This window comes from Lepus europaeus, chromosome 10, assembly GCF_033115175.1.
Source record: "Lepus europaeus isolate LE1 chromosome 10, mLepTim1.pri, whole genome shotgun sequence".
Lineage (NCBI taxonomy): Eukaryota > Metazoa > Chordata > Mammalia > Lagomorpha > Leporidae > Lepus > Lepus europaeus.
This window is the reverse complement of record NC_084836.1, coordinates 99,878,137-99,899,235: the sequence shown is the minus strand read 5'-3', so window position 1 is coordinate 99,899,235 and position 21,099 is coordinate 99,878,137. Positions and strand designations below refer to the sequence as shown.

At 52.0% G+C, this 21,099-nt stretch overlaps 1 protein-coding gene across 6 annotated transcripts in view; it reads left to right on the top strand.

The window, feature by feature from the left end:
• The first annotated feature begins 546 nt into the window (after positions 1 to 546).
• The window catches only part of BCL2L1 (BCL2 like 1), a 57,924-nt gene continuing 37,371 nt past the window's right edge, over positions 547 to 21,099 (top strand). Inside the window, exons 1-2 of one of the 6 annotated variants that reach the window (XM_062203995.1) lie at positions 547 to 746; positions 2,203 to 2,878. In XM_062203995.1, coding sequence (XP_062059979.1) covers positions 2,315 to 2,878 — 564 coding nt within the window. In that variant the 5' untranslated portion in view covers positions 547 to 746; positions 2,203 to 2,314. Of the gene's footprint in view, positions 747 to 1,009; positions 1,890 to 2,009; positions 2,102 to 2,184; positions 2,879 to 21,099 lie in introns of those variants that run through there. The other 5 variants (XM_062203992.1, XM_062203993.1, XM_062203991.1 and 2 more) reach the window with 5 other exon arrangements.

Genomic DNA, 21,099 nt, shown 5'->3' with positions numbered 1-21,099 from the left:
CCATCTCTGGTTCACTTCCCACATGGCTGCAACGACCAGTTCTGAGCCGGGCCAGAGCCAGGAGCTTCCTCTGGGTCTCCCACACGGGTGGCAGAGGTCTAAGCACTTGGGCCACCTTCCACTGCCTCCCCAGGCGCAAGAGCAGGGTGCTGGATCAGGAGTGGAACAGCCGGGACTCCAACCGGCGCCCATACAGCACGCCTGAGACAGCGCCCCGTATAATCATTGCTCATCTTCACACTCGGCGGGGGGCTGTATGTCCTATATCCCACTTCCCACTTGAGGAAACTGAGAAGTCGAGAAACTTGCCCATCTAGCCGAGTTGGAATCCAGAGTGCTTAACCACAACGCAACGCTTTTTTCCGTGATATAAACCGGCAGACGGATGAAACGAACGGAAACCTGAATCTAAACGCTGATTCTTCACGTCTCCGACTCCCCAGATGGACCGCAAGGGGGCGCTCTCCCCCAAGTCTTGACTCCAGTCACTCACGGCGCGCACTCCCCGTGCGTCTCGGGCTCGCGCGCGCTGCCGCAGCACCGGAAGTGACTGAGCTTGCAAGTTCCCCCGGTCTCTTCAGGGGAAACTGAGGCCGGCTTGTTCGAGAGAGACCGCGCGAGCAGCCAGCCAGGGAGGCCGGCCTGAGTCCGCGGCACGGAACTCGGCGGCGAAGAACCGTCGCGTCTGGAAACCACCTGGCCGATGAAGGGGGGATGTGGCCCCCCACGGCTCGCGGGACTTGCAGGTAAGAACACCGCCTACCCTCTGTGTGACAGGCGATACGCCCAATGGGAGCCTTCGCCGTCCCGCTTGCGTGCCGACTGGGCTCGCCGATTGGCTACGCCGGGGGAGGGCCGCCGGGGGCTAGACCCCTCCTCCCAGAAAGGTCTAGGGGGCGCCCCTGAGGGAGGGTGGTTGCCTAGCAACGGGGCGGTGGCTCGGCGGGTACCCGGCCTAGCGAGCGGGAGAAGCCTCGAGGCCGCAGCCCACCCACCCCGGGCTCCGGAGAGGTTCAGCCCCCGGCCTCCGAGCCCTCTCGGGGCTCCCAGAAGCCGCCTTGGGCCTGTCCCTAGGAAAACGTGGTCTCAGCCGTGGGGGGCCTCAAGCAGGCCTCGACCCCTCTTCCCGACCCGAGGAGAGGCCCAGCGCCTCCCCCTCACCCCGTCTTTGTGCAGGGCGCCGGCGGCCATTGTATCCGGGCGGGGAATGGAGGACCTGGCAATCCCCCACCGCCACGTTCAGGGCCTTTGGGGAATTCAAAGAAAATCAGCGGCGTTTGTCGGGGGTCTCCGGCCTTCAGCTTCCCGGAAAGGCCCGGGGGTGGCCTTCCCGAAGTCAGATGGCAGATCGGAGGCAGCTTTCTCCTCCCCGCGTCCCTCATCGAAACCCTGAGCCCCATTGAGAAGTCCCTTCAGGGTTTCGGAAACCTCCCCCAGGGCCGGTACTTAAATAGACCGGAGTGGAGGAGAAAAAAAAAAAGAAAGAAAGAAAACCCTTAAGCCTTCAGCAGCCACCTCCGGGAGAGTTCTCCTGGCTCCCAGTAGGAGGCGGAGAGCCAAGGGGCGTGCGAGAGCGAGGGGGCTGGGCTCCCGGGTGGCTGGAGGCCGCGGGCGCGGAGCGGAGCGGCGGCCCTGGATCCCGGCAATGGAGGAGCAAGCCAGCAAGGGGGCTGGTTCCTGAGCGTCGCAATTCCTGTGTCGCCTTCTGGGCGCCCAGCCTGCCGGGTCGCATGATCCCTCCGGCCGGAGCTGTTTGTTTCGCCAGCCGCCGCGAAGCCGGCTGAGTTACCGGCATCCCGGCCTGCCGCCACCTCCTCTCCCGACCTATGATACAAAAGATCTTACGGGGGTGCACCTGCCTGCTGCCGCCGGCTTAGACGGAATTGAATGTAGGTGGTGCGGGGGCGGCGGGCGGTGGGGGGGGGGACTGCCCATGGGGTGACTTTCCGAGGACAGCCGTTTCGGAGAAAAAGAGGTGGCTGGGATAAAAGAGGCCAGTGGGATGATTCAGAGCCCAGTGGTGCCTAACAATTTGACTTCATTGAAGTCTGGTGGAACCTAGACCCAGACCTTCATAGGAGCCACAAAGAAACGAGTTTTGGTACCTGGAAGGGGAAGGGGATGTTGCGGGGAGGGGGGGGGGGGGATATGGCATGCATGCTAATTTTTTTTCTTTCCCTGAAGCTCTTTCTCTCCCTTCAGAGCCTTATCTTGGCTTTGGATCACAGAAGAGAATCCCTGAGCAGAGACCAGCCTCAGTGAGCGAGCAGGTGTTCTGGACAATGGACTGGTTGAGCCCATCCCTATTATAAAAATGTCTCAGAGCAACCGGGAGCTGGTGGTTGACTTTCTCTCCTACAAGCTTTCACAGAAAGGATACAGCTGGAGTCAGTTTAGCGATGTGGAAGAGAACAGGACTGAGGCCCCGGAAGGGACTGGACCAGAGATGGAGACCCCCAGTGCCATCAATGGCAACCCAGCCTGGCACCCGGCGGACAGCCCCGCGGTGAATGGAGCCACTGGCCACAGCAGCAGTTTGGATGCCCGGGAGGTGATCCCCATGACAGCAGTGAAGCAGGCTCTGAGGGAGGCAGGTGACGAGTTTGAACTGCGGTACCGGCGGGCATTCAGCGACCTGACATCCCAGCTCCACATCACCCCAGGGACGGCATATCAGAGCTTTGAACAAGTAGTGAACGAACTCTTCCGGGATGGGGTAAACTGGGGTCGCATTGTGGCCTTTTTCTCCTTTGGCGGGGCACTGTGCGTGGAAAGCGTGGACAAGGAGATGCAGGTATTGGTGAGTCGGATCGCGACGTGGATGGCCACTTACCTGAATGACCACCTAGAGCCTTGGATCCAGGAGAACGGCGGCTGGGTAAGAACCACACCCCTCATTTGTCCCCGTGCCTTGGCCTCTGTCAGAGGATCCCCAACAGCCTTTGCCTGCAGCTTCTGTCTAGTTTGATGACTGTTGGAGGCACTGGCTGTTAAGGGGGCCCGACTGGCCCCATTTCAGCACCAGACCTGGTTCTTTCGATCTGGGCACCCTCATGACCCTGATAGTCCATGCTTAGTTTCCAATTTCTCGGCACAGAACAGCCGAGGTGTTTATCTGTGAGTGGGGGGTTGGTCCAGTGCCCCCTCACAGTGGTTCTCCATGCTAAAGGGTGACAAGCAGAATGTCTGGAGCAGGTGGTGGCGTGCTGGGGACCCACAAATCGCTGCATCCTTTCTTCTCCAGGACTGGCCATCCTGTCCTGGGCTTCCTTCCCTTTATTTCAGAGTTTTCTTGTGGGGCCAAGCTGGAGTTCCCCCCAGTGGCTTGGTGTGTTCGGGGTTGTCTGGTTTTAGGTCAGCGTGGGCTGTGCCAACTCGTGTTGGTGCTGCACCTCCTGAGTTGGTGCTGCACCAAGCTTGCAACTTTCTGCATGGTTAGCCTGTGTGTGGAGCTCTTGCTGTGTCACGCTTTAAGCCCCAGGACTTTGCACCTCACTCGCTGCCTGGGGTGGGGTGAAGAGCTCCAGCTGCTCTGCCTCTGACTGGCCGGCTGGTAAGGCAAGAAGTCAGTCTGGGACTCTGTGGGCCACTGAAATTTGGTGACAGACTTTGGACGTGAGTGGGAGCGCCAGCCCCTGTCTTAGCCAGCTGTGTGACCTTGGACAGGCTCTTACTTTCTTGCACCTCAGTTTCCTGCACTGGGAAACGTGGCTGGCTCGCCTTGTCTCGCAGAGTCCTGGAAGCCTTGGAGGTGGAGTGAGCAGAGTGAGGGACGCCCGGGAGCTCCCGGTCCGGGCAGGGAGGCGTCTCTCTCCCGTCTCTGAGTCACGAGGAGGTGGTGGGGGGACCTTCTGCACCAGTGGTCGCGGCAGGCGGGGTTGGTCCTGTTTCCTTGCTGGTCTCCCCGCCTAGGGGAGGTGCAGAACGTAGGCATTCTGTTCCCTCAGAAAATGCAGAAAATCGACAGGCTGTGGGGAATAAGTCACCCATTGAAGGAGCTGAGGTGGAAGGGCCGCGCACCTGGACTCAGCAATGCCAGGAATGTGATTGTCGTGGGCTGGGCCGGGGCGTGGCCGGCACTTGGCTTTACCTCGGAGCCAGACCTCCGGAGTTTCTCCTCGAACCCCACCCCCTGGCTCGTTTCCCGTTTCTTTGCAACTTCGTCAGCTCTTCTCCTCCACAGGCTCTTGAAAAAGGCTAGGGGGTCAAGTCAGTAGGCGACGTGGTGGGGGTGGGGGTGGGGGTGGTAGAGGCCGGAGGCTCCCTGGAGCTAAGGCTGATAGACTTGAAAAGCCATTTTGTAAATGAACTCCCTGGGGGATAAATGATTAAACAGTTCCTGTTGGGTTTTGTGTGATGACCTCTCCTAGTCCCTCCTGCTTTGATTCTCTTTGGGGGCAAATATTTGTTCAGCTGATTCCAGGATTCCAGTACTTCAGACACACCCTCTGAGGCTTCTCTGTGGAGGGACGTGGGCCAGTTGCCCACTTTGCCTTGACCACTGTCTCTAGCCAGTGGTCCTAATACCAGGTGAGTTGTGGCCAGCTATAAACAAAAGGCAGGTTGGGAGAGGTGCCTCGTCTGCCAGCCAGTCTGCACAGGGCCATCCCAACCAGAGAATTGCCAGCAACCCAGCGTTGCGTGTGAAAAAGGTCTAAAACCCAGCAGGCCTGGGCCCGTCCATTCGCCCACCACTGGATGGAAATTCCACCTCCCATCGCCTCGTTGAAAAATGTCAGAGCCCGTTGGACAACATACCACACACACACACACTCACACATACACGTCGCTTCCTCTTGGTGAACACAGAGGACGTGTGTAGAAGAGCGAGTTGTGTCAGAACCATTCCTGGGAGTGTGTTCTTCCCCTGAGGCCGCGGGGTGAAGAACATTTGAGTCAGAGTCCTCTGAGTGAGCCGGGAAAGGTGCCACCCTGCTCTGAGCCGCAGTGACTGGCTACTGCAGTAGCAGCTCAGCCTGGAGGCCTCAGCTGAGGGATCCCTGAGTGTAGGAGTTACGGGCCACTCTGCCGAAGGATGTTGTCTAAATTTGGCATCGTCGCAGGAAAGGGAAGGAAATTAGCCTTTACAGAGGACCTCCTATGTATTAGGCATTGTGTTAGGTTCTTAAGCAGTGAGTTTGCTGAGCGTTTACTGAGGTGGGCAGGGCGCTAGGTGCTGGCCATAACCAGCCATAGGCCCTTCCCTCATCCTGTCTTCCCATAGTGACCAAAATAGATGGTTTTATTCCCAGTTTACACATGAGGCTCCTAGTGACAAGTGACAGGTCCTGGGTGTCCCTCAGCCAGTTGAGTGAGAATTTATACTGAGCTTGGCCTAACTCTATGGCCTAAACCCTTAAAGTCGACAGAGATTGTCCAGGGAGTAACAAAGTGACCCAGACAGATTGGCAGAGAAAGCCAGAGGTGCTAGTGGCCAATCAAAACATACCTGTGAAGGTACTCTCTGTGAGCTGGGATGTGATCTTAGCTTTGTTCAAGTAGCTGTGGGGAAAACAGTGCCTTTGTCTTCCCCAGCGGGTTCTGAAAGGCCTGTGGGTAACCACACTGGTAAAACTCAGGAATGACAGGTGTCAAGTGAGTCTCAGGGTTTGGCCAATCAGAGTGGGCTTCTTGTTAAGTTTTTCGTTGTTAAAGCCCTCTTAGGCCCTGCTGGTAGCTGACAGAATGGTGTGTGTGTGAGGAGGTGGCCTGCCCCAAGTATCTCTCCTTAGTTGCCAGGTGATACTCCCCAGACTGGAATGCCAGACGCTGCCTGACCGGAGTCACCTGTCACTCTTGTCCGTCTGTCTCCCACCTGTAAAATGGAATAATGACAGCCAGCTCCATAGCTGGACTCCAGTAAAGGATCTAGAACAAAAGCCCTTCCCTACATTAATTGTAGGGTGGAAGCACTCTTTAGTGAAGGGCTTCCTCCCTCAGGGATCTGAACCCTGCCTGCCGTGCCGCCCCACCCCCACCTCCCAGCCCCACCCCCACCTCCCAGCCCCACCCCCACCTCCCAGCCCCACTCGCTCCTGAGGAAACAAAACCAGCCCAGGAGATACTCAAGTGGACTGTTTGTGCTGGTGACTTTCCCTGAAGGGACTATCTCTGGGGCTTCCCAGTGGCAGTGTGGGTGAGGACTTTGGGGGGCCAGGGCCCTTTGGGACAGCAGCCCCTGGAGAAACCCTTTAGCCTGCTGGAGACGTTGCTGTTGAGAGCCACTTGGGAGGGTCCTTTCCCAGGCTGCAGGGCTCTGCAGCACCTGTGTATGTGTAGGCGAACCACCTTAGCTCCCTTTGCAGACATTGGCAATGCTGTGGTTTTTTGGGGGAAACCCTATCAGAAACCCCAAAAGTGGAAATTTTTAGTAATCTCATTCAGGTCCCAAAATGAGGTAGCAGAGTCTCAGGGGCTGCCCCTTGGAACACCCACTTGTTCTGTACGTTCATTTTAGGTTGCTCTTGAAACGCTGTCGCCCTCACAGGGTTTTCCAGACTTCCCGGGAATAATTTCCCCAGTGACCCCATGAAGCCCTTCAGTTTCTGGTTGAAAATTACCCAGGTATTTTTTCAGGGGGCCTCTAGGGAACCTGCAGGGTTTTCTTGTTGTGTGGGTGGGCAGTCACCAGAATTTGGGGGGTCCAGGAGGCAGCAGCAGATAGCTGTCCCGAGGCCAGTGGGCTGAGCATAGACCTCTGTGCGGAGCCTCCTGCCTCTCTGGCACCCCAGCCTCCAGTGCGGGGCTGTCTCTCAGCAGTGTGGCTGTGTGGGTCTAGCATGGGTAGATGGAGGGGTAATTCCCAGTGAGCCACTCTGCTATGGAAACAATCTGCTGCTGCCTTAGTTAAGAGAGACCCTGTCCCTACCCCGACCTGTAGTGCACTTCCAGAGTCCTCCCTAAGAACTCCCTCTTTCTTTGAAGGGCTCACCCTGCTCCTGGAGCCTTTTCTCTTCTGGCCCTCTGGCCGGCAGACTGTCTCAGTTCCCAGGGGCAGGCAGTCTCACTGGGTCTTTTGTTTAGCCTGGGGAAGATCACATCCAGGAGAATGTGAGTACCAGCTTCAGATAACTTAAGGAAAAGGCCTTTCCTATTGGTATGGAACCTAGCAAAACTTGGAAAATGCAAAGAGCAGTGGGAGAGTCTGACTTGGTACATACAAGACATACGTAACTGATCTACTGTCTCTCAGGTCTAGGAGATTCCTGAGGGTGGAGTCCACGCTTGTCCCCTCAGCACTGAGCAGAGGTCTTGGGCCTAACAGGCACCTAATGAAAAAGAGACAGGTGTTTGAGGCAGACCATGTGGACCACTTTGGATGCCCACAACCCAGCAACCCAAAACAGAGTGCCTGGGATCAAGTCCCACCTCCATCTTCTCATTCAGCTTCTTGTTGATTGGCCTGAAAGGCAACAGAGGATGACCCAAGGACTTGAGTTCCTGCCACCCTTGTGGGAGACATGGATGAAGTTCCTGGCTCCTGGCTTTGGCCTGGCCCAACCCTGGCTGTGGCAGGCATTTGGGGAATGAGCCTGCAGATGGAGGATCACTCTCTTTGTCTCTCTCTCTTCCTCTTCCTCTAGCACTTTGCCTTTCAAAGAAAGGAAGAAAAAAGAAAGAAAGAAACAGACCCCTTTCATACCAGAATGGGAGTAGCCCTTTACCTAGTTATTCACTCATTCAAACCACATTGATTGAGCGCCTGCTGTTGCCAGACTGTCTTGGGAACTGGTAGTGCAGCAATAAACAAAACTAAAATTCTATCCTCCTGGAGCTCACATTCTGTGGGTTGAGACAGACAAAAAATATGTAGCTAGTCATGCATCACATAGTGACATCTTGGTTAGCAGTGGACCACATATACTTGTATAGTTGGTTTCAGAATTTTTTTAAAGATTTATTTATTTTATTTTAAAGGCGGAGTTTCAGAGAGAGAAGGGAGACAGAGAGAAGGAGAGAGAAATCTCCCATCTCCTGGTTCACTCCCCAAATGGCCACAATAGCCAGTGCTGAACTAGGCCAAAGCCAGGAGCCTGGAACTCCATCTGGATCTCCCACATGGGTAACAAGGGCCCAAGCACTGGGGTCATCTTCTGTTGCTTTTTCAGGCACGTTCCCAGGGAGCTGGGTCTAGAAGTAGTGCTGCTAGGACTCAAACTGGTGCTCATATGGGTAATAATAATAATAATAATAATGCAGGTAATAATAGCTCCATGGTTTTAGAAATTTTTTGCATCAAAGTAAACTTACCCATTAAAATTTTTTTTAATTAATTTATTTTACTTGAAAGGTAGAGAGGTAGAATGCTGGTTCATTCTTCAAATGTAAGAAAAAAATGTCTTGCGGGACGACGCTGTTGTGTACTAGGCTGGGCCTCTGCCTGCAGTGCCGGCATCTCGCATCGGCACTGGTTCGTGTCCTGGCTGCTCCTCTTCCCATCAGCTCTCTGCTTATGCCCTGGAAAAGCAGTGAAAGATGGCCCAAGTGCTTGGGCCCCTGCACCCATATGGAAGACCCGGAAGAAGTTCCAGGCTCCTGGTTTTAGATCAGCCCAGGTCCAATCGTGGCCATTTGGGGAGTTGACCCAGCAGATGGAAGACCTATCTCTCTGTCTCTCCCTCTCTCTTTAACCCTGCCTTTCAAATGAATAAATAAGATCCAAAAAAGAAAAGAAAAAAAGAAAAAGAAAGAAACAGCCAGGGCTGGCTTAAACCAAAGCCAAGTGCTAGAAATTCAGCCCAGGTCTACCACATGTGTGGTAGGGACCCAAATACTTGAGAAATCACCTGCTGCCTCCCAGGATGTGCTAGAATGAGGAGCAAATACAGGACTCAAACCCAGGCACTGCAGTATGGGATGAGACATTCCAAACTTTTTCTTATCTGGTACACCAGTTTATTCCAAGCCCCATAAACTTATCTTTTAATTCCATTTCCTGCGAACTATATGAGCACCCTCATATAGCAGGTGATGGGTGCTACAAGGAAGATAAAACAGGTTGAGGCATAGGACATGCCTAGGAAGGGAGGATGGGCCTGTCATTTTAAGACGGATCAAAGAGGGGCCGGCACTATGGCATAGTGGGCAAAGCTACTGCCTGCAGTGCTGATGCCCCAAGTCCTTGGGCCTGTGCACCCACATGGGAGACCTGGAAGAAGCTCCTGGCTTCAGACTGGATCAGCTCAGCTGCAGCCCTTCCAGCCAACTGGGGAGTGAACCAGCGGGTGGAAGATCTCTCTGTCTCTCTCTCTGCCTCTCCTTCTCTGTGTGTAACTCTGACTTTCAAATAAATAAATAAATCTTTAAAAAAAAAAAAAAGACCAAAGAAGGTGTAGGGAAGTGAAAATGGCTTCCCTCCACCCTCCAAGGTTCTTTAGCGGGGCTGCAAATTAAATTGACATAAGACAGATTAACAGGAAGAAAATAAAAACCATTTTTATGACCCATGTATATACATAGGAATCCTACAAAATATGGGACTTAAAAGCCAGATGACTGAAGCCTTACAAGGCATCCTGAGATACAGAATAGAATAGTGCCTTGGGACTCCTGAGGGGCTGGTAGCCACACAAGTGCTGATATGGTACAGGAATTATATGGTCAATAAAGGTCGCCTTGTCACACAGATAAAAAGTCACACAGATAGAAGTTGTCTGGAGCAGCCCTCGTCTGATAGAGATGTTTTCACTAAATAGATTTCTTTTGTAGATGTAAGTTTCAACTTTGCAGAGCCCAGAATATGCCAAAGAAGTATATATGTTTTTTTAAGGTGACATATTCTGGTTTCCTAGTCATATTTTAGGTTGGTATGTCCTGAGCCCCGACAAAATTGTTATCTAAAAGTGATACTGGAGCGAAGACTTGAAGCAGGTGGATGATGTGCCGTACCCTTAGAAAAAGTGTTTTAAGCAAGGGTGTGGACTCAAGAGGGAGGTGCTTAGCATTCCCAAGGATGAGCAAGGTCTGTGTGGCTGGGGAACAGACAGCCAGGGGGAGGGGCAGAGAGAGAGGGAGCTGGTGCCAGACTGCACAGGACATGATAAGCCCTGGTGCTGATTGAACTGTAGGGACCCCAGTGAAGAGGTTGCTGTAACTGCCAGGCATGGCTGGAGATGGGTAGAGATGGCACTGTGGTGCCATCATAGTTCTTGTCTTTTTTACCACGAACTCATAGGAGACCTATTCCCAGACTCTGGAATACCCCATTCTTCTGCAGGCAGGCCCCAGCCAGGCTTTTGTTATGGACAGCCTACAAAGCACTGATTTCACATCTACCTCTACCTTGCCTTTCTTTCCTTGAAGCTGCCCTGAGAGGTGAGCAGGAAGGGTGTCCCCTCCTTGTCACCAGAGGGAAGTCAGGTGAGGAAGCTGAATGGGCTTGCCCGAGGTGACCTCAGGAGGAGAGGCAGGGCTTGAATTTTCAACTCTGGACTTTTACCATGTAAATGGATCTAATAATAACACCACCTTATTGTGCAGATTGAATGTGTCAACTCAGAACAGCATCGCTGTCGGCATTGTCCCAGGGCTGCTTCAGTGACCTCACTCAGCTTCTTGTTTATTACTTAGTGATTTTTGCGAATAATGTCTTTGCAGACAGAACCCACCTTTCAGACCTCCTGCTACTTGGTTTCATCTCAGATGAGACTCTCAGGCCAAGCTTACAGAAAGCTGCACACTACAGGGCTTTCTGGGCAGACTCCAGAGCTCCCCTCGGAACCAGAGGTTTTGCTGTTGCCCTTCAGGAAATGCCATTGCAATGACTTCCATGGACTGCTTCCTGTCCCAGCCCTGTAGCCAGATGCCTGCCGGCAAGCCTGTGGAAACTGGAAAGTAATGTCCCTAGAGGCGCCCCCAACTCCTCCCAAACTCCTTTTTTTGGACTCCCTCTTGTCTATTACTTTCTTTGCTCCCTCCCCATTCCCCCTTCACCTAGCTTCTCCTTGCAGCCTGTGAGCCCTCCTTTAAGACTTAGAGAAGATCATCCTGCCTAGTTCTACCAGGCCGTTGTCCCCACACCCAGTGCTCGGCTGTGGGGGCTTTCTCCTTGGCTCCATCACTTGGTAGCAGTTCGGCCGTGGACCTCCTGAGCCGAACCTGTCGTATGGTGCCCTGTGCCATCCATTAGTCCTGAGCTCCCCAGGGGTTTCCACTCCATCCTTGCATAGGGCAGAAATTCCCAAGAGAGAGCTCGGGAGTTTGGCACAGATAAGTGCTGCCTCTTGGAGATTGATGACTGAGGGTGGAGTGAAACAGCCAGTAGCCCTGGCCCCTTCCCCCAGTCACCTTTCTGGAGGAAACCAGAAGGTTGAAAACCTTATTGGAGAATCATGTGAGGAATGGGAGCTGGCCTGGGAGGGGATTGGAATGCACTCAACTATGCCTCAGATCCTTTGTTCCCCTCTTGAAAGGGAAACATTCCCCTCCCTCCTCCCCGGCCACACACACGTGCCTTTGTTCCCCTGAGCCAGGCCGGGCCAGGAACACAGTGTCCCTTCCAACGAGCCTGACTTGTCTCCCCAGAGGCTGGTGACACCCCTCCCCTCGCCAACACCCCCCTTCCTCAACAACGGCCGAGCTGGGAGTTTTGCTTAGGAGCCCCAGCCTCAAGTCCTGTGCGTTTCTTGACTGACACCTTGCCTACAGACAGCTGCCCTGGGACTTCTCTGGAATTATTCCATGGGCTGCCCAGGTCCCAGGATTAAACAGTCCCTCCCTCTTATTCCGCCTGATGATTAATATTATTGTTAACATTACTATTAATAGCACCTAACATTTATTGAGTTCCTGCTCTGTACCAGGCATTGTTCACAGTGCTTTGCGTGATTGAATTAATTCCATTTGCACAGTGATGCTCTGAAGTAGGTGCTATTTTTATCCCCATTTCACAGATGAGGAAACCGAGATACAAAGAGGTTGAGTAACTTATCCAGGGCAATACCATGGAGCATAAAGCCTGGGGGGCTAGCAGTTAAACACAGCGCGATGTTCGCTCTTTCCATCCACTGGCATTTGGATGGCTATTGGCTCACGAACGCTCAGTATGTGACGTCATCTCTGTGTTACTATCCCAAACCTTATCCCTACAGGACAGTGAGGTTTAAGAGGACTCACAGTTAGCAAGAGCCAGAGTCAGGATTGGAAGCCACATCTGTCTTACTCTAAAGGCTGTTTTTTAATCTCTAAGCATTAAGAATCCTACAAAGTAGGAGATGTCTTTATTTTATGGTTTTGAAAAATGAAGCCCAGAGAAAATGATATGCCCAGGGCCTCACAGTAGGACCAGGAAGAACTGGGTTCAAATTCGGGGTGCATTTGGCTTCCAAATGCTCTAGTACCTTAGTAGTCAGTAGCATAATGACAATCCCTTTGATGTGCTGGTAGTACTTTAATTCACCAAATCCATTCCCAGTGAGGTAGGTGAGCTGAGTGACTCACAGAGGAAACCAGAGCAAGGGAGCTTGTCCTGCAGCAAGTGGCAACCTCAGAATCTGTTCTGCTTTTATCCACTGTCGCCCATGCCACCTGCCTCCTCTCAGGCTGGGTTCAGTGCTCAGAGCTGTCCTGGGAATTTTGTTCTTTCGTAAATCAGTAGATACTGATGAGGGCCCTAACTGTGCTAAGTGTTGGGGATATTGTGGCCATTGTGAGTGGGACTGAGGCCCATCCCTTGTGGTGTGTACCCATGCCCTCTCAGTCATCATGGGTGCATCACCCATCCGTCCACTTGGGTTCCAGACACATCAGCTAGGGCTCATTATCTTTAGTGTGCATTGTTCAGTTTTAGCACATGCTCAGACAAAGCTCTGGACTCCATGTGCAACTGACTTCTTGCTGGTGCTGTGACAGTAGACAGATCAGCTTCAAATTCTCATCCATGAGACTGAAGGAATAATGCCAACCTAGCAGAGCAAGCAAAGCATAGATAAGCATAGATAAGAAAGTGAAACCCAAAGGTGTTGTTAGTGCTAGTAACAGATACTAGGTATGGAGTGCTTGTTTGCTCTGTGCCCGGTGCTTGGTTCTTGCCCTTGGCGTACCACCTTGTTTGGTCCTCATAATGCAATGCTCTGGTGGGAAAGGGAGAATCTGGGGCTCGGAGATCTTCTGCCAAGGGCTGCAGTAACACACCTCATCAGTGGCAGAGCTGGTCTTGCATTCAGGTTTGTTAGGTGCCAAAGCCGATCCTCAAGCCACTATGTCATTGCTGCTTTGCAGGCCTGGACTAGCCCTGAATTCCTGGCAAAGGGCCTAGGGTTGGGCAAGGGCTCACCCAGGGTCTGCTCAATGAACCTGAAAGGTTGTTAGTGTCAGGTGCAGGTTAGCCTACCAAAAGAAACTATCTGCCAGGAAGGAAGTAAATTCACTGAGGCAATGGGAACAAACCTGATTCTTCATGAATGGCTTGAGACAGACCTGCCAAATCTGTGGTGTAGACTGCAAAAGCAGAAGAGGTTAGACCCAGTAGCTGCATCCCACAGGTGCCCTGGGCCTCTGCCAGTTGGGCCTACTTCCACCATCAGCTACCCAGTGGATTACTCAGCCCTGAGGCCTCCACCCTCAGCCTGCATCATCAGCTTGTACCTCTTCCCCAGCCAGCTTGCATTGTTGATCCTGACTGCGTTTGGCACCAACGGTGGAAAGGGTCAGAAAGGAGATGGGTCACTGGGGACTTGAATAATCCCATCTGTCTCCACAATGCGGTGTAGAATTCCGACTCAGGCTCAGTTTCCTCATCTGTAAGATGGAGATAATGGCAGTCTCTTCCTCATAGGCTCGCTCTTTTTCCTCTGCCTGAATCACTCCGCCCCTAGATCTGATCAGAGTAGTTGCTATCTTCTTTCAGGTCTCAGTTCAAATATCACATCCCCAGAGGCCACCACGTTTGCATGCCTACTGTCTGTTTCTTTCAGTAACACCGAAGTTCCCAGAATTGTTCTTTGGTTCAATCCTGTTTCCTAGCAAAGTGCTCGGTAACACCGGAGACACTCAGCACCTGTTTGTTACTGTGCACACCATCTCTCACAGTGCCTGACCATGTGGGAAGCTCTGTCATTGCCTGTTAGGACAGTGAGGGCTTTAATAGTTGACAAGAATGTGGCAAGGACAGAGCAGATGGACAGGAAGCACCCAAACAGATCTGAAAGGTGGACTGGGTACGAAGCGTTGGGGAGATAGTGAGGACGCAGACTGGCTGGAGGTGAAGAGGACCTGGGCTGGCAATAGAACTAGTTGGGGGCCGGCGCCGTGGCATAACAGGCTAATCCTCCGCCTTGCGGCGCCGGCACACGGGTTCTAGTCCCGGTTGGGGCGCCGGATTCTATCCCGGTTGCCCCTTTTCCAGGCCAGCTCTCTGCTATGGCCCCGGAAGGCAGTGGAGGATGACCCAAGTGCTTGGGCCCTGCACCCGCATGGGAGACCAGGAGAAGCACCTGGCTCCTGGCTTCAGATCAGCGAGATGCGCCAGCCGCAGCGGCCATTGGAGGGTGAACCAACGGCAAAAAGGAAGACCTTTCTCTCTGTCTCTCTCTCTCACTATCCACTCTGCCTGTCAAAAAAAAAAAAAAAAAAAAAAAAAAAAAAAAAAAAGAACTAGTTGGGGAAGGGGGAGCCTGTGACTGACGGAGGCCTCTGAATAGCAAGATGGCATGGTTGGGTGAGGAGGGGGGTCCAGTTTGGAGAGGCCCAGAGCACATATGGAATGGAGTCAGGTCCCTAGTAACTCCTGGGGAAGAACTACAGGTACATAAAAGCTGGAGGCACCTGCAGCCTGTAGATGAGATAGAGTGCCCTGGTTGTTATTTGGGGGCTCAGGGCCAGGTGCAGGTTCAAAGGATTGATTGAAGCCTTTTGGCAACTCTGGCCTCAGCAGGGTAAACATCACCTGTCCCCTGCCACCTGCTGTGACGATGCCAGTAAGGTACCCTGGGTGCCTAGCTTTCTTGCTGTCTGTGGAGCCAGAAATTCCCTCCAGGAGAAGCTAGCCCTTCCCTGCCCCACAGCTTCCTCTCTGAAGGGCTCAGGTAGCAACAAGGTACCTCCTGCCCAAGAAGCCCCCATAGTTCCTGCCCAAGTAAGGCAAGGGTGGGGCATTGGGAGCCGTTGACAGCTGGGCCCAGCTGGGGGCCAGAGTCAGTTTGGGAGCAGGTGCAGATTTCTGGGAGGGTGGGGCCTGAAGGGAAGTAGGGATCTTGGTAGACTGCAGAATTTCCCTCCCCATCCCCCACTCCCAGCCACAGCTGGCTTCTCCAGGAACCTGATGACCTAGTTAGAATGTTTAGAGAGAGTTAGCTCAGCTGGCAGTTCAGGGCTGTGCCAGTCTCTCCTCTCTGAGGCGTCTTGGGTTCAAGGACCCTCCGTGTGAGAAACAAGCTCCTTATCACACTTACAGGCTTCTTGCCCAAGGGAAGAAAGCCAGTAAGACTTCTTTCCATCTTCCATTGTGCCCCACCGCCACAGTTCCAAGGAGAAAAGACCCACCTGCCACTGCTCTCTTGGGGATTGGGTGGGTGCCATGAGAGTTGTTGTAGAAGGAGAGACTCCTGTTGCCCTAGGGGTAGCTTGAACACACGTGTTCTTTCCTGACCTCCCATCACAGTGCGATAAACACTATGGGGAGGGGGCTCTGGAGGTCCCAGCTCTCCCAGGCAGCAGTTGCCCCTCGTATTCCTGGCACCTGCCTTGTCGGTGCCTTCTTGGGAGAAATTTATCATTCAGTACAAACCAGTGCTGAAGCCCTTCTGCTCAGAACTTACCTTAGGGGCAGGCACTGTGGCACAGCAGGTTAAAGCCTCAGCCTGCAGTCCATGTGGGATGCCAGTTCTAGTCCCATCTACTCCACTTCCAATCTAGCTCTCTGCTATGGCCTGGGAAAGCAGTGGAAGATGGCCCAAGTCCTTGGACCCCTGCACCTGTGTGGGAGACCCAGAAGAAGCTCCTGGCTCCTGGCTTTGGATCAGCTCAGCTCTGGCTCTACCTCTATCTGTAATTCTTTCAAATAAATACATCTTTTTAAAAAAATAAGTTACCTTAGCACATTACCTAATCTCTCCCAGCCTTAGTTTCTTCATTTATAAAAAGGAGATAACATACAGTGGCTCTCTCTTTGTCGCGCTCTCTCTCAGATTTATTCATTTATTTGAAAGGCAGAGTTACAAAGAAAGAGGAAGAGACAGAGAAGTCTTCCATCCACTGGTTCACTCCCCAAATGGCCACAACAGCTGAAGCTGGGCTGGTCAGGATCCAGGAGCCTCCTGTGGGTTTCCAATGTGGGTGGCATGTGGGTCATCCTCCGCTGCCCTCCCAGGTGCACTAACAGGGAGCTGGATTGGAAGTAGAGCAGCAGGGACTTGAACCAGCATCCATATGGAACACCGGTGCCAAAGGCTGTACCTGGCAGCCACAATTATTACTTTTTTTAAAAAAAAAATATTTATTTAGGGGGCTGGTGTTGTGGCGCAGTGGGTTAGGCCAGCATCCTATATTGGAGTGTTGGTTCAAGTCTTAGGTACTCCACTTAATATCCAGCTTCCTGCTAATGTGCCCAGGAAGGCAGCAGAAGATGGACCAAATGCTTGGAACCCTGCCACTTATGTGGGAAACCAGGATGGAGTTCCTGGCTTCTGGGTTCATCTGGGCCCAGCCCTGGCTGTCGCAGCCATTTGTGGGAGTGAACCAGCTGGTTCACTCCCCACATGCTTACAACAGCCAGGGCTAGGCCAAGCTGAAGCTGAGCCCAGAACAACATCTGGGTCTCCCCTGTGGGTAGCATGGGCCCAAGCACTTGAGCCATCATTTGCTGCTTCCTGGGATGTGCTAGCAGGAAATTCGCATGGTAACAGAGGTGCCAGGACTAACTGGCTCTCTGGTATGGAACGTGAGTGTTAGCAGCTGTGGCTTCACCTGTGCCACCTGTCTGCCCATTACTGTTATTTTCAGGTCGCCATCTCAGGTGATCAACTCGCTGTGATTTTTGTTGGAACTATTAAGAAAATATTTTTTAAAAAACAAATATTTTCAAACTGTCAGAATACAAAGGTCCTTCAAAAAATTCATGAAAGATAGAAAAAATTTGAAATTCATAGTTTTTTTATAATACAAGTTATGTATGAATTTTTTTTTTTTTTTTTTTAAGATTTATTTACTGGGGCTAGTGTTGTGACTCAGCAGGTTAAAGCCATGGCCTGCAGCACTGGCATCCCATATGGATGCAGGTTGTGTTTTTTTTTTTTTTTTTTTTTTAAGGTTTATTTATTTGAAAGGGAGAGTCACAGAGAGGCAGAGAGAGAGAGAGAAAGAGAGAGAGAGAGATATTTCATCCACTAGTTCACTTACCAAATGGTTGCAGCAGCTGGAGCTGGGTGGACCTGGGTCCCCGATGTGGGTGCAGGGGCCCAAGGACTTGGGTCATCTTCTGTTGCTTTCTCAGCACATTAGCAGGGAGCTGGATCCAGAGCGGAGCAGCCGCAACTCGAACTCGAAGTTCTTGGCTCTGATTTTGGCTTTGCCCAGCCCTGGCCATTGTGGCCATTTGGAAAGTGAACCAGTGGGTGGGAGATCTCTTTCTCTGTCTCTCCTTCTCTCTGGGAATTTGCCTCTCAGATAAATAAACCTTTTTTAAAAAAAATGTATTTATTTATTTGAAAGAGTTGTAGGGAGGGAGAAAGAGATCGCTTCCATCCACTGGTTCTGAGTGACCACAGTAGCCAGGACTGGGCCAGGCCAAAGCTGTGAGCTTTAGCCTGATCTGTGAGTGATTGGGCCCATGCACTTGGGCCACTTTGTGCTGCTCTCCCAGACAATTAGCAGGGAGATGGATCAGAAGTGTAGCAGCCTTGGGGGCCAGCACTGTGGTACACTAGGTTAATCCTCCACCGGTGGTGCCAGCACCCCATATGTGCGCTGGTTCTAGTCCCGGCTGCTCCTCTTCCAACCCAGCTCTCTGCTGTGGCCTGGGAAAGCAGTGGAAGATGGCCCAAGTCCTTGGGCCTCATGGGAAACCAAGACAAAGCACCTGGCTCCTGGCTTTGGATCAGTGCAGTTCTGGCGGTTGCAGCCATTTGGGGAGTGAACCAGAGGAAGGAAGAAGAAGAAGAAGTGAAGCAGCCTGGACACAAACCAGTGTCTGTATGGGATGCTGGTATCTCAGGCGGCAGCCTGACCTGCTACTTCACGATGCTGGTCCCTCCATGAACTTTTTGAAGAGTCTGTGTACGTAAATATCCTTTGGACCAGGAGTGATTTCCAAAGCTGGAGGCCGTGGGGAACAGCCATGGTGCCTGCTTCCTCCATTCAGGCCCACAGTCGTACTTTGTACACAGTAGGTGTTTGGCCAGTGTTGTTTACTAGACATTTGGCAATGAAGCATATTTTCTCTGATCTTTGCCAAGCATCTTCAAGAAGGCAGGAACCTCCTTGTTTGTGGACTGAGTTAACTTGATGAAGACTTAGTAAGGTAAATATTTAAAGTTTGGCGGCAGGTACTGGGGACACGCCTACATCCCATGGTTTGGGTCCTGGCACCTGAGCTTCCTTCCAATCCCAATGCATCCTGGGAAGCAGTAGGTAATGGCGCAAGTGCTTGGGCCTCTGCCGCCTGGGTGGGAGACGTGGGAGACCCGAAGTGAGCTCTGGGCTGCTGGCTTGGCCTGACCCAGCCCTGGCTTTCTTAGGCATTTGAAGAATGAGAGAGTAGATGGAAGATTGCTCTAGGTGTATGTGTACCTGTGTCTGTCTGTCTGTCTCTGTCATTGTGCCTTTCAAGTGGTTAAAAATAAATAAACTAGAATTCATACCATTTACGTGTTTGACACATTTGAATGATTAAACAAGTGGGAACTCCATTTTCCAGAATGCACCCCCCTTGTTTGCTGTGTTGCCTCATATGTTGAAGAAAGATAACACCCGCTTTGCGTCTTCGTGGGCTAGCAGGGAGGCCCATGGAAGTGATAGATGAAAAAGCACTTTGAGAACTAAAAATGTTTGGTCTTGTTGCAGCTCCTCGGCTAAGGTCACAGCCAAAGCTGTGTTCATGCATTCATTCAACCAACGGGCATTTCTTGCAAGGAAACACTATCTTTTCACTGTCTGGCTCTATGAATTTGAACAAGTTACTCTTCTAAGCCTGAATATCTATAAAAATGAAAATAATGCTCATTTCACAGGGTTGTGGGGAGAAAAACTAAGCATAGTGCTCTGAGCTTGTTGAGATTGGAAACTCTCCTACTCAGCTGCAGCTGGGCAGCCTGGGTAGCTGGTGTTCCTAACAACACATGGTGCCTGAGTGGGCTTTCCCTTTCCTCTCATTTTGAGGTTGGTAAGACCAGACTCAGGGGAAGTAGAAATGAGTATTAATTCCTGACCCCAAGACATCTTCACTGTCCTAAGTGGGCCTACTGAGTGAGCGCCCTGACCCAGCCCGATTTGGTGGTGCTTAAGCCTAAAACCCAATCCCCAGTGGGCCTCCCCCCACCCTCACTCTGACTCAGAACAAGAACAGCCACTGCTTGTTCTGCCCACTCTCCTGCTACTCGGTGAGGAGAATTTCCCTATGTGCATGGCACCCACGTCCAGATGGAGCTCTAGAGGTTACCATATCAGAGAAGTTCCCCAAGAGTCATTTAGAAATGGCCTTTTGGGCAGGGTGTAAGGAAAGACCCCAGGTCTATAGGGCTCAGGGTCTCTTGGGACTGTATCTAGCAGCAGGTGCAAGTATGAGACCCCAGACTGGTGGCTAAGTAGTGAAACTGAGAGATGGGAAGGGCCAGACAAGAAGCCAGCCCAGAGAATATTGCCTGCCTGTCTGTGCAGGTGGCTGGGCACCTGGGGGAGTTTCTTGACCTGGCTTATTGGTGGAAGTTGGGGTTCCATGTTAGTACCTTAAACCTTAGTGAGGGAGACTGTAGAGCCCCAGAGCAAAACCTGAAGTTGGCACCTGCAGACCTCTGTTTTGCACAGTAGCTACCACTGGAAAAGCTCCAGGGACAATGGTGTATGCCATAGTTCCCTTTATGGGGTCCCTACTCTGTGTTGGGCAGTGTGCTGGGGCTCATTATGAGAAGGGGATTATTATTATTATTTATTATTTTAAAGATTTGTTTGTTTTATTTGAAAGGCAGAGTTACAGAGAGAGAGAGAGATCTTCCATTTGCTGGTTCATTCCACAGATGGCCATGACGGTGAGAGCTGGGCTGGTCCAAAGCCAGGAGCCAGGAACTTCTGGATCTCCCACATGGGCGCAGGGGCCCAGGCACGTGGGCCTTCTGTCGTTATCTCAGGCACATTAGCCGGTAGTTGGATGGGAAGTGGAGTAGCCGGGAATCGAACAGGCCCTGATACTGGATTGCGGCATCGCAGGCAGCAGCTGTTACCTGCTAAACCACAGCACCAGCCCCCTATTTTATTATTATTTTTTTTATAGGAAGTGTGGGCTCTGGAATCTGACAGAGCTCATTTGAATCTGGACTCCGTCACCTACCAGCTGTTGGGTCTTTGGCATATTCCTTCCCATTTCTGAGTCTTGGTTCCCCTATCTGAAAAGAGGGAATAATAATAATACTTCCCTCATAGAATTTTGTACAAGTTGAGCTCACCACAGATGCCATAGTACTTTTTTTAAAGATTTATTTGTTTATTTGAAAGGCAGAGTGGCAGAGGCAGAGGCAGAGAGAGAGAGAGAAGTCATCCATCCGCTGGCTCACTCCCCAGATGGCTGCAATGGCCGGAACTGGGCCAATCTGGAGCCAGGAGCCAGGAGCTTCTTCCTGGTCTCTCCTGCAGGGGCAGATGCATCTTCTACGGCTTCCCAAGCCAAAGCAGAGAGCGGGGTCAGAAGTTTAGTAGCCAGGACTCAAACCGGCGCCCACATGGCATGCCGGCACTGCAGGCGACAGCTTTACCCGCTATGCCACAGCGCCGGCCCTGCCATAGTAATTTTGATAATTTACTGAGTACTTACACTTAAATGTTTCCTAAATGTTAAGTCTGAATTCTCTAAACAGTACCATTGAGGTCAGTATTCTTATTCCTATTCTGTAGAGGAGAAAAGTGAGGAATAGACAAGTTGTAGAAGTTGTTCAAAGATGCACAGCTGGTCAGTGG